This window comes from Lutjanus erythropterus, chromosome 12, assembly GCF_056507025.1.
Source record: "Lutjanus erythropterus isolate fLutEry1 chromosome 12, fLutEry1.hap2, whole genome shotgun sequence".
Lineage (NCBI taxonomy): Eukaryota > Metazoa > Chordata > Actinopteri > Lutjaniformes > Lutjanidae > Lutjanus > Lutjanus erythropterus.
Window position 1 is genome coordinate 14,946,106 of NC_139328.1, and position 17,924 is coordinate 14,964,029.

At 39.0% G+C, this 17,924-nt stretch overlaps 1 protein-coding gene across 2 annotated transcripts in view; it reads left to right on the forward strand.

Moving 5' to 3' along the window:
• The window catches only part of agap3 (ArfGAP with GTPase domain, ankyrin repeat and PH domain 3), a 180,649-nt gene that overhangs the window by 114,897 nt on the left and 47,828 nt on the right, over positions 1-17,924 (forward strand). For both annotated transcript variants that reach the window (XM_084731420.1, XM_084731419.1), the window contains exons 9-11: positions 4,182-4,265; positions 11,392-11,496; positions 14,277-14,448. In XM_084731420.1, coding sequence (XP_084587546.1) covers positions 4,182-4,265; positions 11,392-11,496; positions 14,277-14,448 — 361 coding nt within the window. The remainder of the gene's footprint in view (positions 1-4,181; positions 4,266-11,391; positions 11,497-14,276; positions 14,449-17,924) is intronic.

The window sequence follows — 17,924 nt, forward strand, 5'->3', positions numbered from 1 at the left end:
CTTACAGGACACCAGTTGAGTAGGCGGACCTTCAGTGTGGCCCAGGACACATTCGGATACACACTGACTGAAGAATGTGCTCACATGCAGCCCAGACAACTTGTGAATGTGGTCTCAGATATGTCCTTGCTGTGTCTCGGGTGCGTTCAAAGCCGTCTTGTGACTGGATCACCCAGGACGCATGTTAATACCGGGTGTGAACCTCAAAGGTCAGGCTGTGTGAGATTACCTCTCTCCTCCCTTCCCCACCTCTGAAATGTCTCCTCTCCTCCACCTGTCGTCCTCCTCTTCCTCACCTCTGTCCTCTGTCGCCCCCTGTCTTCTGCCTCCTACCTCCTCCTCTTCTTCCTCATCTCTCTCTGACTCCTTCTCTAACCTCTCTATCCACGCCCTTCCCTCCTCCTCCTCTATTTCCTCCTCTTGCCTCCACCCTGTTACCCCCAGCTGCTGTGGAAGCCGCAGGCTTTGTGGCCTCCGAGCAGTACAGGCTGTGTGCTAGCTCCCCTTGTTGTCTCCCTTCCCCCCTGCTAGGTAGTGACTAACCATGTCCACCAGAGAAATGAGCCTCTCCCCGTCCGCGTCATGGAGATGCCGAAGCACGCCACCTACCCAGTGTGGGTGCCGGAGTGGCAAGCCGAGCGGGAGTTTCAGCTCATGACCTTCTGAGGAGCAGCGAGCCGAGGGTGGGAGGAGGGAGGGCGAGGGAGGAAAGGAGGAGGAGGAGGAGGAGGAGGAGGAGGAGGAGGAGGAGGAGGAAGCAGAGGAGGAGAAAAAGAGGAGGAGGAGGAGGAGGAGGAGGAAAGTTAACGGGGCGATGTCGACATTTCTTCAGTGACACTTTGAAGAGTGCGATGGGCTCAGGAGAGGAAGACTCGCAGTGCCGACCTTTTTCCGCCATTTTACAAAACAACAGAAAGAGAAAATATTTCATCATCAACTACAACAACAACAACAGTATCAAGGATGTCCCTTTTCCTAGCTTTTTGTCCGTTTCCAAAACAAATTAACATCTGTGTTAGTTCTCCAAAAGTCCTGCAGGCTGCCACTCAAAGAGCCTGTCCTGTTTTTTAGCCACACTCTTGTAAGTAGTTCACTTTATGTTGATTTTTGGGAGTTTCAAGAGAAGATATGCCTTAATGTCATCAGTAGACAAGCTTTGACGGATTGACTTTAGTTATTACACACAAGGTTTTGTTTTTTTTTATATTACAGAGGAGAAGAAAATAATCCAGTCCAGTTGTAATCAGATATAAAAGTAATATTTGTCACATTTGTGGCTCTGGCATTGGGACTCTTGAGGAAAAAATCCTTTGCAATGTGCAGTTTATTGAGTTAACAGTGTTGGAGAGTAAAGATTATCAATTTTTTTGTCTTAAATTTAATCTGCTTATAGTAGATTATTAGAAAAGCCCCTTGGAATAGTGATTTTTAAATACTGCATTGGTTTGGTCTTTTTTTTTTAAGTAAGTAAATAAAACTCAAAGCTTTACTACAGAAAATCTTATCACTCCGTCTTTTCACCGCCCTCACAAATCAATTTCACCAACCACAGTCATTTCAAGCCAGTATTTACCATAACTGTCCTCGGCCACTAGGTGTCAGCACAGTACACATTATTCTTTCCTAGTGCTTCCATGGTCAATAACTCTAAATTTTGTAATCTGTCTGTGGTTTCCTGCGTCTTCAGGCTGTCTGTCCCTTTTTTGTGTTGAAAAAGCACACTGTTTAGGGATTTAAATGAATACTACGACATTTTTTATACTTAACTCCATCCCACTCATTCATTCATATTCATTTAATCCATTTATTAATGTCTGCCATTTTCCCATTTCATGTTTTTTAGTCCCTTGACTTGTTACTGGATCTCCACGTATGAAACAAAAACATAACCAAAACAAACAAAGAAAAAAAAAAAATAACCATTTGACACTGTTTTTCAATATTTGCAGATTTGTGCTTCTGTTTCCAACCTTTCTTCAACAAAAAGGGCTTTCCAACTCCTTCCGAATTAGAAGAGCATGATGGTTTTAAAAAAATAAAGAGTCCCCCTGCTTTGCCAATCCTGATAGAGAGGAGATTATTTATTGAGGACTTACAGCTTGTCGCTGCGTTACCCTCGTGTGTTTCACCGCATTCAGGGTAATGCATAGAACTTGCACTATAACGGAAACCGTAGGACTTTGCGTCAAACGCTGCCTAAAAGTCGAGTCCAATCGAGTGTTTCACTCAAAAGTAGACTGTCAAAAATCACGAAGTGAGACAGACTGTAGGGACTCTTCTGGAAATGCCCCGTCCACCCTTCCCTGCCCCTGACCCCCACCTGCACCCCCACAAACTCCCATTCAGACATCCCATACAATCCAAAAAACACGCTGTACAGTCAAGTCACTCTTGGAACTGTTAATCCAGCCGCCCAAAGGACTTTCCTTACATGACATCACACTGCCTTTTTGCCATAAATGAGGACTCAAGGACTAGAGGTGCCAAGTTGTTTTTTTTGTTCTTCCTTTTTAGATTTTACCTACATTCATTTGGTCCGTTTTTGATTTGATTCCTTCTTATTTTTCCAGCGAGTATTGAAGTACTGAATGCAATTGAACATGTGGTATAATGTATTATCATAGAGGTATTTTAGATCAGAGTAACTTTGGGTAATTTTATGAAGGCCTTCATAAAAATCAGGGTAGAGTTGAGGTGAGGATTTTTAAAGGTATTACACTAAAGAGAGATATTATACTGAAAGATGCCAACAAATGAAACTGGGTTGCACCGACTTGTATGAATGTAGTTAAACTTAACATTTGTTTTCCTTTTTATTTATTTTATTTATTTTTGCACATTCTTTTCTTTTAAATTCATTTATTTATTTGCATTTTTCTCAGTTTTAGGTTTGGTACAGAGATTATGAACTCTTGCATAATCGCTTTTCTATCATGAACGGATTGACGAAAAATATAGACTGCTGTATATCTTGTATTGTATTTTATTTACAATGGTACTCTATAAAAAGTACATACATATAAGGAGTATATGAAATAATGCCTTTATTGTCCATCCTATATTTTGTGGGAACTGCAATGTTTGGCTCAATCTGTTGAATATTTTGAAGTGAATTTGTGACTTGCTTTGTATGGTGTCTGTATAGAAGCTAAACAAGTCATCATTAAAAAAAATAATAATAATAAAATGTTGGAAAAAATATAAACGCCAGTTGAGTTGGTTTACTTGAACTCGGACTCTACCTCTTCTCCATTGGTGACTGGACATTTTCTCATGTTCTGAGTGAGCCCATACACACTCATGTCTGTCCCCTGTCTGTATCTCATCTCTTTATTTGTTTATTTGGGGTGGGAAGGTTATTTTTTTTAAATGATTTATTTCCATTTGACGTTATATTTACTGTCCTAACCATTTGTTTTTACACAGGCACAGCCAGAAACTTGAAATGTGCATGTGTTTTTTTCTTTTTTGACCCTTAAATTGTTCGATCTTTGCAAAATAATTTATGTCCCAGCAGGTTTTGCAGGTCAAAGGTCGGAGGAAGCTTCTTGCACTTAAGTCTTTTTTTAATAAATAACCATTTTCCCTTCTCTCCCTTTAACCTGTAATGCACTTAAAGGTATTTAACATGCTATAAAAGCCCTTATGAGTGCAACTTATGCTAAAGGCTCAGCTGAAGCTAGCAGCAGTTGGCCTGCAGGTCCACTAAGGGCCCGCTCTGGGTCTCAAACAGAGGGAAGGATCCCCCCCCAAAGGGTTTCAGGGCTGAGTCATGACTCAATGTGTGGTCGTCCTTGGTCTCCTCTGTGTTGAGATGTGTCTAGTGTGGTCTTGGTTTGGTCTCTTTTTTTCAATTCTTTCTTTTTGAACTTGCACGTCGGTGTTACTGCTGTTTGTTCCGCTGGTCTGCTTGTCTGTTAATTTCAAGCTTCTTTTTGAGACTTTTATTTTTGCAACGTCGAGTTTCTCCACAAATGCTCCAAACACGAACCCTCACCTCCTTCCCCACACCTCCCTTCTGACCCCCAGTCTCTTTTCCTTTCTCCCACACACACATCCCAACATACAGTACACAACCACGCCCAAAAAAAAACTCACCTCACACCCCACACCTCCCCTCTCTTTGCTCTGCCGTCAGTGTGTTGCCTCGGTTGCTGACTGACTTTCTTGTTTTCTTGCAGTCACGGAAAGCCAGTGAACAGGCAAAGAGCGTTGACAGTAAAACAGACAGCATAGGCAGTGGGAGGGCCATACCTATCAAACAGGTAAGACGTTTTCCTCGTTTCTATCCTACATTTGTCATAGTTGCCCCGGTAAGTATGGTCCCTTTTTGTGCTGTTAGATATTCCTCTACGTTTAATGTTGATATGATGTGTGTTAAAGATTGAATCATAGTGGATGGGCTGATTTGGGCAAAGTCATGTGTTACTTCAACCACTAGATGGCGACATAATACAACATAACAAGCCAGTGGAAGTGTCGCTGAAGGAGGCTGGAGGTTCAGACATAACATAAGGAAGGTTATTAGCAAAGACATGTTCCTTTTTGATCGTGTAAATCACCTATCAAATTAAAAACATGTAGAGTTTTATATACTATAGGTGCAATCAGTTACTTTGTGATATAAATTGCAAGTAAATTCCCATTTATAATTGAAGAGTTATCATAGAGAAAATAAACATTTTTATATGTTTTTCAAATGACCATAACTGAAAGTATGAACCTCTTTTATTTTGTTAATAAACTTATCGCATCTTCAGAAAACGTTAAAGATTTTAGTGTATTTTTCAGCGTTATTGCACAACATTTCTCCATGTGTTTAAAATCATGCCAGTCAATTTAGGACAGATAATTCTTGTTATCGTTTGTGATAATAATCTTGCATTTTGGATCATGGGTCGCCCCTTTAATTTGTAATTGTGCGGTCCCAGTGGAAACGTTATTGTTGTTATTACTCATAATTGCATGTGGGTAGTATTTCTGAATAAAATTTTATTCATGCATGTCCATATAATCAACTTTGACAGCTTTGATTAGCTGGGATTTTCATTAGATATCCCAGTAGACATATTTTTTCCCCTTAATTTAGTTTAATTGAATTTAATCTAATTTAACCTAATTTCCCTGCCAGGGATCAATAAATGTTTATCTTGTCTTATAATAATCGGTTATATGGTGCAACATTCAATACTCACTGACATCACAGCGATTTTGGAGAAGTGGTATTTTAACATATTACATATGTTACAATTTTCCCTTTATTGAAGACTTTTTGCTAGTATTTTTATTAGGATTTTTAAAAGAATTTTCTTAATGTATTGCTTTAAAGCACCAGTTGGGTACTGAGCACTGAATTACACATCTGAGTGAGGATCGTTTCTAAGGGTCCGACTGTAACCAAAGGAGAAGTAATTGACACATTGATTAGTAATCACTCATGATTATATGAGGGCTTTTGAAAATGGGTCAGCAATCCTTATATTATCCTCTTTACCTGCAAATGATGGACAAAATGTCTTTTTTTTTTCCTTTTTTTTTTTTTTTTTTATGAAAATGAACCAGACCTCGTTCCCTTCGGAAGAAAATTGCCAAGGCTTCGGTCCAGCTGCAGTAATGTCAGGGTGACGCTTCCAAACCCCCTCACTCAATCAGAAAATGACGCTTTGAGGAAACCAGTTGAATAGATATCTATTGGCCGATCTGTCTGTCACTGACAGTAGAGGTTAATGTAGCAGATACGAATCCGTCACGATATTATAAATTAAAATAAATAATGTTACAATCCTTTTAAGTCATGATTTTCTTGCGCACAACTCTCTGAAAAATGGCTAAAAAAAAAAACAACAAAAAAACAACACAGAAATGAAAAACTTCATGGTGGCCATTCTGCAAACATGTCCTTTCTATTTCATCTCTTGGTTTTTATGTACATTAGTGTAATTCCCTGCAGAAGTTGGCAGATCTGTTGAGTGCAGGTGAGCAGGAGGTTGGTTCTTCACAGATTAAAGGATCCCCTCTGAACGATCTTTACTGTAAACTCACACATTCTTACCCAACACATTATGGTGAGCTCCCCTCTAAAGTCCAGGGCCAGTTTCCCTGAGTATCATGGCAACTTTTGACAAGATAAGCCACCCCCCTCTTTATCTACAAAGGATTTTTCTTTCGGAGGGAGGGACGGAGGGGGGCTTAGTGGTGTGACTAGCTGATCTCCAGGCCAGTCAAATGCACAATCAAGGAGATCAAAGTGTCAATGTGTGCTTAATTACCACTCACCCCCCCACCACCACCACACTGGGGCCAAATTACACACCGCATGCCCCCCACTCTCTGCTCCTACCCCCCCCACACTGTAAAAATTTTAAAATATAACTTTAACTTAACATATTTCATTTATTCAAGTTAATTAAACTTAAAATTCCTACTATTTAATTACAGAACGCATAGACATGAGTTCTTCTAACTTGAAGTCTTTTAACTTGAAGCGATGAGTTAAATTAACTCATTAAATTAAGAAGCATGATCGGGATATTAGCGGATTTCCCAGCATGCATTGTTAGCCCCTTCTTTTTTATAGTTTGAGGAACAAATATATGATGAAAACTTGCTGTATGTCTCCTGTACATTTGAAGATAAGTTGTTATTTCCACAATAATGAAAACGGTATGTAAAACGATGAAGGGTAGTGTGGAACTTGTAAAATTTAATATGTTGTTGTTTTGTTTTTGTAGCATTTTAAGACAGCCCAACTGAATTAACATTAAGTTTATTCGACTAAAACTGTTTATTGATTTTCAGTTATTACAAAATTACATCAGATTCAATCAACTTAAAATCTTTAGGCAGCCTGGACAACTGAATTAATATTAAGTTTATTTTACTGGAAAACTTTATTTGATTTGAATGTTTGAATCATGTTTGAAATAAACTTGCCTCAGTTTGTCCTTTCAAATCAGTCAACTTAAAATTTTAAGGCAGTCCACACAACTGAATCAAAATTAAGTTTATTTGACTAGAAACACCTATCGTATTTTGAATCATTACCAAAATACCTCAACTTGTCTTTTCAAATTCAGCCAGCGAAAAAATTTAAGGCAGTCTGCAAAACTGAATTAATATTGTGTTTATTTGTTATGAATCATTACGAGATCAGCTCAACTTCTATGTTTGAACTGAGTCAACTTAGATTCTTGAAGTAGCTTAGACACTTTAACTTTTTTTAACTTGACATAAGTAGTTTATTTTTACAGTGTACAAATAGTGAATGAGGATAACAATGCACTCAGGAGCTGTTGGCGGCTCCTTTAGCAGTGAGTGAATTCTTGCCCCATCATCGACCCCCCTCCTCCCAATCCAACACACACACACACACACACACACAGACACCAACACACACTTTACCCCTCCTGTCACAAAGGGCCGGCCTATCAGTCAGCCACAGTGGCAGGATGCAGCTTTTCTGCTGGTTGCCTGACAAAAGAGGGGAAAGACACTATCTCCTCTGTGTAGATATGACAATTGTGTGGACACAGAGAGCGCGTCTGATGATCGGCCTGTTTCCTTATGTCGCACAGGCTGAACACACTCATCTCTTTGTGTGTGTGTGCGTCTGTGTGTGTGTGTCAGTGCTGTAGGGAAGCAGAGGGCTCCACACATGTTGCCATGTGATGTCAAACTATCACATTAAGAGCAAACTGCTCAATCCAAACGATTCAGCAATTATGACAAATTATCTTGAATGATTTGTCAAGCTTCCAATTACTGCAAGTGACACACTTTATGAAAGATATATCACAGCCATAACTGTTGAAATAAAACAACAGAAAAAATAGTCCACGTGTAAAGATTTTCACATTATTGTCTCAGTATCTTTATTGATCTGCTTCACGGCTCTGATAAATATATGACGCTCCTCTCTGATTGCATGTATAGATTTATTTATGCCTCAGTAAAGCCACGAGATGAGCAACATATTTGCTTGTAAAACATGCATTATAAAAAGTCGCCAGAGGCCCTGTGACTGGATCATTTACTCTGTATGATTAGAGAGCCATTTAAAAAGTGTTTACAGTTCTTTTATTGACTAAATTGAGAAGAGTCTGGGCAGTCAGCAACTTATCGACTGAAGGACACAATGTCTCTTCCTGGAAAATCATCACAAGTATCAATAGTTGCAAAATAGCAAACCAAGCCTTTCTGAATTGAAAAATATTTCTATGTAATTGAGCTGCAAAGATAGGTCAATTAATCAACCATTAAATAAGTTCTTTACTTTTTTGATAATCGAGTAATCATTTTAAGTCATTTTTTTAAGAAGAACATTATTTACAATTTCTGACTTTTAATGGATCTAATAAATAAATTGAGAATCAAAATAATTGCAGCCCTAAAATTCTAATTTAACTGGATGACTTTTACTTCGAGCAAGTTTTTTTTTTATTAAGCAATAATTAACATATATATAACATATGAAATCTTTTGTTCCCCTTTTGTTTGCTTTTCATTACCCACAAAGACTTATTATTAGACTATTACTAATTGTTAAGTAGAATTTATTTAGTGTGAGCAACACACAGACAGGGTTGATACTTGTCTCTTTTCTCTGTGGCCTCTAAAAAGTACTTTGTTCAACTTTAAAAGGAGAAAAGAATAAAATAGGAAGATTTTAAGATAAGTTACCATCAGAAAATATTATTCTGTGCTTTGTAACTTAATGATTTTATTCGTGAGAAGTAGATTTAAACTTGTTCAAAAGTCAGAGAGTCAAAGAGTTTATTCATAAAGTTAAAAACAATTTTCCTCTGCCTTTGACTCTGAATGCTGTTAAACAAAGACACACATGAAAAGTGAATAGAAGAATAGAAATACAAGAAATATAAATAGTGATTTCAGGCGAGATAAAGACAAAAGAACATAAATAAAGTAACCGTTAGTTGAGTGGATTTGAAAGAAAATGTTTGAGGTCTTGCTGCAGTGAGAAACCATAAACAGGCAGGTAAACTGATAAGAAATGAAGAAGACCAAACTGTTGAGTCCCAGCATGCAGCCAACAGTCAGCACTCGCCCTCCTCCAGATGAGTGAGGCTTCGGATTAGGATGATTGTCGGCAAACAGCCTGGTGCCCAGGTCACCGAGGGTCAGCTCTGCCTGATGTGTTAATCAGGATTAAAGCCCGCAGGATGGGCCTGGCTAGCAAAATACTACCCCTGTAGCCCCCCCTTCTTTTCAACTCACATACACACACACAGGCCCTGGCTGTAAAAGCACAAACATTACCCCTGCTTAATCCCCTAATTAAGCGGGCCCCTCCTCACTATTTAACCCCAGAGAGCCTCCTGGCCCTTGCACTCAGCAGCGTTTGGTCACCTCCAGCGGAGGAACTGCATTGTTTACCAGTGGATTTACTCAGCAGATAAGGAAACCATCTGAGGCCCTAAAAGGCCCCAGAAGATAAAGTAGAATAGAATAAGACCCGAGTGGGCTTTGAAGAGGAGAGATCACACTCCCTAATCCCAGGATTGAGAGGTCTTCCAGAGTTCAGCATGTTATTTGTATGAATGCAGGGAGGGGGTCTGGCAAATTGGATTGTCTCTGAATGGTCTCTGTGCCGGAGGAACTTGGCCAACCTCAGAAAAACTAACATATCATTAAACCTGTCAGCCAACAAATTAGAATAAAGAATGAAAGTTTAAGTGGATATAATTACATATTACCAGGGTGGCTACAGGTCCTCAGTCTTAAATTCACATTTATTAATAAAAGGCCTTAAAAAGTATTAAAAAGTCTTAAATTCTGTTTGGAGAGGTCTGGACCACTTTACAATAAGACTATCCTCATAAAAGATTTATAAACGGTTTATAATTAGGCTATTATTTAAGTTGTAGATGCATCATAAATCATTAATACACAGTTATAAACATGTTATAACCGTTTTCATACATCACCGTGGATCCAGATGTGGATCTGGTACATCAGTTAAGATCCTGTTACTGATTACTACTAATTAATCTTAAAATTAGTTACTAACATTTATGCCTTCAAAAATTGAGCCATTGCCAAATATTGCCAAAACATAAGTAAACAGTTCTGGTAATTATATGTTAATTTGACGACAAAAGAAACTTTCTGACTGTTAAGGCGTGCAGACGGTGGTTGAATGCCAGTAACTATTAACAAACATCTGACGAAGCTGACAGGTGTAAATGCTGCTGATGGAGACGTCAAAGTAAACTAAGAGATCTGAGGGCTACAGATAAATGTGGGCTAACTAGCAAACTACAGGTCACTGTAGTCCTTCTTATCTAATGTGGAGTGACAGCTTACTAATGATTTTAGTGTGTTTACCTCCCAATTAATAAGATAATTATAAACCATTTATGACTCATTTACAAAGGGTAGTCTTAGTGTAAAGTTATATTAAACTAACCTGCCAGCCAAGACTTAAAGTTTAAGGTCTTTCATTCACTAATGAAAGAACTGAAAAGGTATTTAAAAATCTTAAATTCGGTTTTGGAAAGTCCTAAATGTTTATTCATTGAATGCTGGTCTAAAATGGTCTAAAATTCACTGCAAACACAAGAGTTGAATTCTTGTGACAGAAACATCTTGTTACAGTCTTCTAAGTTTTTGCTAACAAGCATGTTTGGACAAAAGTCAACCAGTTATTGTCAATTTGCAAGTAAAAATGCACTTCAGGGTGTCCACAGACTCTTAAAAAGTCTAAAATCCAATAATCAGAATTTTGACATTAAAATGTCTTAAATAAGATTTTGTCAGTGTCATCTTTATAAAGTTACATTGTTCAGTCTCGCTTTTGAATGCGTTTTGGGGAAAAATTGTCTTGATCATGCTGAAACAACTACAAAATGAAACCAATACTGAACCAATAACCACGACTAGCCAACCTGGTAATAATTTAAACATCAGACAAGCGAGCTGTTTCAAACCATGTTCTCTGATTCAGACCGTAGAAGTAAACCTTCCTAGTAAACCTAGTAAAGCAAGTATTTTAACTTGTCGAATCCTGCAGAACTCCTGTTACTTATAATTTTAAACCGGGATTATTTATTCACTTGGTCTTTAAATTAATTAAACGGTCGCATTAAAAAGTCTTATATTTAACTTGCTGATACATGCAGACTTCCTGATTGTGTTTTCATATTTTTTAAATATATAATCACCTCCTTACTGTTTCATAATTGTCACTTAAAATGATGTTTGTTTGCTTTATGACTAACCACAAAAGAAAATGCTCATCCTAACCGCCATAACGAATCTGTAATAACAATAATAATGCTGTTTTATGGTATTTAACATCCATAATGGCTCATATCAGCCACCATGCTGCTTTGAGAGGAGCACATGCTCACCGTGATGCCTTGTCTCTTACAGGGAATCCTCCTGAAGCGAAGTGGCAAATCCCTCAACAAGGAGTGGAAAAAGAAATATGTCACGCTGTGCGATAATGGCGTCCTTACTTACCACCCCAGTTTACATGTGAGTCTCTACCCCCCTCTTCTTCTTGCCTTCCCATTTCTTTTCCAATCGACTTTATGTGTTTGTTGCACTACTGTTTGTACTCGAGGGTGCTGCTGGAGGTTTTAATGTTGGACTTTTTCCTCCTGATGCGATTACATTTAGCACCACTACTGTGGTGAACTGGATTACAACCATATAGGCTCATGAATTGTACAGAGACTTATCACTATATGTAATAGCTGTATTAGCTAACCCTATTACTTAAAGGGATAGTTTGGATTATCTGAAGTGGGATTGTATGAGGTACTAATCGTTAGTCAGTGTATGACCTACATGAGATTCTGGTCGGTTTGAGAAACAGGAGCACCAGCATGGAAACTAAGCAATGAACTGCTGTGGACAACATCTGCAACAAAAGGTACTTTCGCCTTGTAGCAGCTAATAATGTAATAACTGCCAATAATGAAAACATTTTTCCATTCCTAATGGAATCAAAGTTGATTATGCAATGATAATACCTTATCTACATAATGTAATAAGTTATTAAATTATTATATTTATAATATTGTAATAATCAGTCAGTAATGTAATAACTTATTACATTATGCACTAAAAGTTATTACATTGTTTGATCAGAAATGTTATTGTATCAGTCAGAACATCGTCTTTTATTACAGTAGGAACAGAAAAATGATGACATTATTGGCTCCTACAAGGTTTAAAAAGCGTGAGTGCTTTTTCTGATGGGAAGCTGCTGTTACATAAACCAAATATCGCTCTCTCCAAATCAACCAAACTCCACTGACAAAATCAGTCATTTCACCTTGCAGAACACAGGAGCTGCTGGTTTACTGTTGCCTCAATCTTTTAGTTTGTTTGTGTTATTCTATGATTTCAGTTGATCCAGACTTTCCTTTCAAAACACTGTAGTGACACAATACCACAGATACACCAAAGAACTGAGGCACTGGTAGACTAGGGGCTCCCATGTTCTGTGAGGTAAAATGAAGGATTTTTCCTATGAAGTTTTGTCAGTTTGGAGGGAGCAGCATTTGGCTAGTATCATGGGAGTTTCTTGGCAAAAACCTTTGTCTGACAGCAAAGTAGAGCTGTGAAAACAGGGTATGTTTAAAATGATATTGATTTATTTGAAGTGGAGTTTTTTTTAAGTATCTAAAATACATTTAGTTTCTGAGCCTGTCCACAGCAGTACGTTGCTTAGCTTCCATGCTGGTGCTCCTCTCTGTTTCCCCAAACCGGAGGTGTGTCAACCATCATCTGCTGCAGGTAATACTCTATCGATCAAGCAACCCTACTTGAAATAATCTGAACTATCCCTTTAAAGCTTAGTATTAAGAAACAGGGAGCCCTAGTGGTCATCTCTGTTCCCCCCTGCGGTGCCCATCCCCGGTGCCGGCTAATGGAGACATGGCTGTGCTGCTGCGTGCCCGCCGCGCCCAGACTCCACGCTGGCTTGTATTTATAATGGTTCTCACCGCATGGCAGCAGAGCCTGACCAGCCTCCCACATCCATCTTTGTCAGAATCCTGCTGGGCTGCTAATACCTCTTAAACACTCGGCTGGCTGGCAGCAGACAGCTCTGGCGCCCCGTGCCATTGTCAGAAATGCCCATCGTTCTCCAAAAATCACTCTCCGATCCTTCCAGTCCTGTGGTTGAGATGTTTTAATAACTTGGCGGGATAAAAGGAAAGATATTAAGCAGCACCTTGCATCCAAGGAGGCGGCTCAAACTTTGAACACAAGCCCAACAGTTGGACGTGAACCTTGTGTGTGGCCTTGTTGCACTGACAGTGTGTTAGTGGTTTAATTTACAAGCGGTTATTAGCAGAGCAGTGCCGGTGCTACAGTGATGTATGTAATTGACTGAACGGGCTATCTCTTGATCATTACAGCTATTACAGGTCATCTGGGCAATCTATGAATCTATGAATCTGTTGACTTACGGAGGGAGGTGAAGTCGGGGAGACAGTTACATTAGCGCGGTAACAGCTCGAGCTCATTTGGAGCAGTGGAGCAGAGAAGGAGTAAGAGAAGAGGGAAGAGAGATTGAGAGGAGAGGAAGAAAGAAAGAGGGGAGGGAGGCAGTGGAAGAGGGGAACCTTTAATTTCGCAGTCAGCCAAGCCATCCACACAATCACCTTCTGTTAATTCTATCTGCTACATCAATTAAATTGTTTGTAGAAACTAATTGAATGTGGCTTAATCACACATCTTAATAGCTTTGCACGCTTCGATCTGGCTGTTAATTCCAGCAATAAAATGAAATGAGAGCGCTCACTGGGTAATTAGCGAGGAGGCTTGGGAAAGAAATGAGTGCTTTATGACACGGTAATAAAGCAAGAGGAGCCGGTGGGGGGACGGCAAAGGCCGAGCTCGCCTCTATCTGGGTCTTTTTTCTGCTGAGCCCAATGATTTTCACCTTGGCTTCCCACATTTGGGCAGTAGTCGCTTTAAACCAAATCAAATGCCCAAATTGAAAGAGAATGAGACTGTTTGCATTCATTAAGCCCAACATCTCGCTGTTCAGAGAGACGGCGTGGGCACAGGTGATGTATAATGGCTTTACAATCATTTTTCCACTATCACACACCCTTAGTGGAAGGTCTGAGATGGGTTGTGACTAATGGGGATGGAAATTGAATAGCCTTTTAATTTGTTTTTCTTGCCATAATTCCTTGATTCTCGTTGGTCTGCAGTGTATTATCAGGAGGGAAATATTTGGAAATATCTGGACTCATTCACAACTATTGTCATGTTCTTCTTCCCACTTTCTATAGGACTACATGCAGAATGTGCACGGGAAAGAGATTGACTTGCTGAGGACGACAGTCAAGATTCCCGGGAAGCGACCTCCCAGAGCGGTGGCCACTGTGGCCCCAACCGCTAGTCCCAAAACCAACGGGCTGACCAAGGACCGCAGCACCCTGCAGCTGGGCATCGGAAACACAGGTACGATCTCCTGTCCTTATTAGAAGGTTAAAGGTCAGGGAAGAGTTGCAAATTGGTTACATTTTCATTACCTGACAATTGAACATGTTAACAACAAATAATCAATCATTGATTAATAATCAAGTGGCACATTACTTATTTAAAACATTAATTTATGAAGCTCAAACTATAACAAGGCAGAACAAACCAAACCATGAGAAAACCTGTAATCTCCAGAGAAATGGTACACAAAATATTGGTCAATAAATTCCCTAGCAGCATTTAATTGATTAACGATTAATTATTAATACCCCTAAGTCAGAGTAATAAAAGCTTCTTTCCCAATTTTCATATTTAAGATACAGATTAATGCACAATTTAAGCTATTTATTTTATACATTCTGCCTAGGGATCAACCAATATGTTTTTGCGGGGCAAACACCGATTATTAGTAATCAAGAAGACTGATAATTAATATTTGAAATTTATATAGATTTGCAAAAAAACAAGAACATCTTATGGTCAAAATTAAGAATAACTGTTTTCTGCTACTTATACTTCCATTCCAATACATAATGGAACCAAATATTGTACTTTTTGCTCCACTAGGCTTGTTTGATAATTTAGTAAGTAAATAAGTAGCACTTAAATATTAATCAACAATTATGATGTGTTTTTATTTTAAGGGATGCCAAGTGAGTCTACAGAGTGGACTACTGATAGAGAGAGGCAGCTGCATCAGAGCCAAAGTAGCAAAATTTTCAGTGATTTATTCTATCAGTAGTTTGATTAAAAACAATAAAGATTCTGATGATTGTGAAAATGCTGACTATTGAAGCCAGTAATCGGTCAGGCCAATAATCAGTCGACTCCAAGTTCTGACACTTCTGCACGCAGTTTATTGATTGATTCTCCTGGAGTATGATTGGTATATTTGTGTTCTGTGTTAGCTTTAAGTTAAGTCATGTAGTTGTGGTCTGAAAAAATAAACCACAAGTGTTATGAAATGTATTATCAAGGATCTTTTAACACTGATGAGACTAAGGCGTTTTGCTCAGTGCTTCATCATTGTTCATGATGACATACCTTTGACAGTAAAGGCTTATATATGAAAGCAAAAGTTTCCGAGCAAAAGTGTCCCAATAAGGCAGTATTGTAACTAGTTACATGGCTAACAGTGATCTGTCACCACAGCTGGACAGGCTCCATTCATTGAGCAGTATGTGCACAGATTTTAAGTGTTCTTTTTGTCTAGTTCTCTTGAATTTGCATTGCCTCTCATCTGCCAATCATATCAATACACATTGCTCCACCATACCTGCAACCAGCCAACCACGCAGAGGTGGGTGGACATGTTGTCGGACAAGAGCTCTATTCAGTGCTTGAAATTCAACAGTATTTCCCTTATAAAATCGGAAAAGTGCTCTAACATTACTGTAAAGCTTGTTTACCAGCAGCGAAAATTAAATGCTTGACATCAAACCTGAGGGAACATCTAAAGGTAACCACAAACAGTCACATAAAAGAAAGTAACTGCCACCCACCATACCGCTGATTCATGTTCAAGAGGTAATTTAGCTCCATAGTTTGCTTGGTTCCCGTCCTGTAGGGTATATGTTTATGTTAAATCTCCATTCATGACAAATTAACATCTTAAATCAAGTTACTGAAGAACTTTTAATTAAGGTGTGACGGTAACCAGTGGTGAGTACTGTTTTGAGGTTTAAATTATGGCTTTTTGGCTTTATTGCAAAGTTTAAAACATTTGTCAGAAAAGTAATCAAATATAATAAGTTTCATTACCTTGCTGAAGTAATTAGTAATTTGTAACTAACTACATTTTAAAAGTAATCTTCCTGAACTCTGTGATTAGATGCTTGACTTCAGACAGTTTGTCATGATCAATCCAAGTGTCTTCACACACAGTATGCAAATTATCAAGATTTTTGTGAGCTCAGTGAAGCCCTGAGCAAAATATGTATTTTGTGTGTTTTCAGTATCACAAAACTCGGGGTTCGGACCACGTTTTCATCCGGCATCTCCTGTTCTGTTGTACACAATGTGTCTTTTTCACTCGTGGTTGCGGTATTGATGTGAATACCAATTAAATTACCAATTTGAAAAGATGGACATGGGTTGATAAAGAGGATCTCTCATTTTTAATGCCCTGCCCAAAAGAGAAAACAAATCACAGGTATATAAAAAGTAATGGTGACTCAATTAGTCTTTTATTACTGTACTCATTTTCTATTTGTGATTAATCATAAAAATGAGCCCCAGCAGGTTAATTATGTACTTTCTGTATGGTTCATTCATGCAAATTAGCTGCTAGTATACAATGATGACTTAATGAGAATCTATGAGAAATCTATTAATTCTCTAAATTGCTAAACAGGGAATTAAAACGTGTGTTTAAACATCATGCACGTGTTTAAGCAAATCTCACAGAAACATTAAGGTTTGTTCATGTTTTTGCCACTGACCCAGTTATTTTTCATCCTCTGTAGTAGTGGAGGGTCAAAGCAACCAAACACCAGTTTGGTCCTGAGCACCGTGCCAGGGTTTCTCCACCTTTCAAGTTTAAAAATAGAGCTCCTCTCCCAGCGAGCCGAGCCACCGGAGGCTGCACAGACTCTGGCAGGCTTACAGAGGGGAAGCCAGTGATTGGATTTAGGGGTTAGGATTAAGAGTAATTAATACTAATTAGCAAAGTGATCCCCAGAGGGAGGCGGGGTCCTTCATCGGCTGTGAAATGGGCACAGCGTTTCCATTGCTCAGGCTAAAGCTAACTGGCTTAGAGCGGGTACAGTGCCAAAGACGGGTCGGCAGGGACCATTAGCACTGTCCAGGCAGGTTACTGTTAAAACCTGGCCAAGGTGCTGCCACCACTGAACGGGTTAATCAGTCAAACGCAGGAAGATGTAGGAGTTTACAGAGCAGAGGACGTTCGGGCGAGGTTGTTCCGTCCCGCAGACTGTTAACCTTGAGTGCTGGATTGAGGGGAGTCATTGGGGCACAAAAGGGCCTTGGAAAAACAGGACAGACCAGGTTTTGGGAAAACAGCACCAGCGAATTTATTCTTGCCTCCACAACAGCTGTGGGCAGAGGCATATTGTTTTTGGGTTGTCCATCCATTCTGTTCTCGTGAAAGTGATATTTTGAGAATGCTTTGATGGAATTTCTTTAAAGTTGGCACAAATGCCCACTCAAAGACCAACTGATTACATTTTGGTCATCAAAGTTGAAGGTGGCTGTGACCACATGCTCTCACCCATTCTTGTAAACACGATATGAGCGCCTTAAGAAAATTTCTTCAAACTTTGTACAAATGTCCACTTGAACTCAATGATGAACCATTTAGATTTCATGATTTCTCATTAAAGCAATATCTTAGTAACGCTTTGACAGAATTAATTCAAACCTGGTACACACGTCCACTGGAACGCAAGGATGAAGTGTTTCGATTTTGGTGGGCAAAGCTCAGAGTTCAAGGTCAC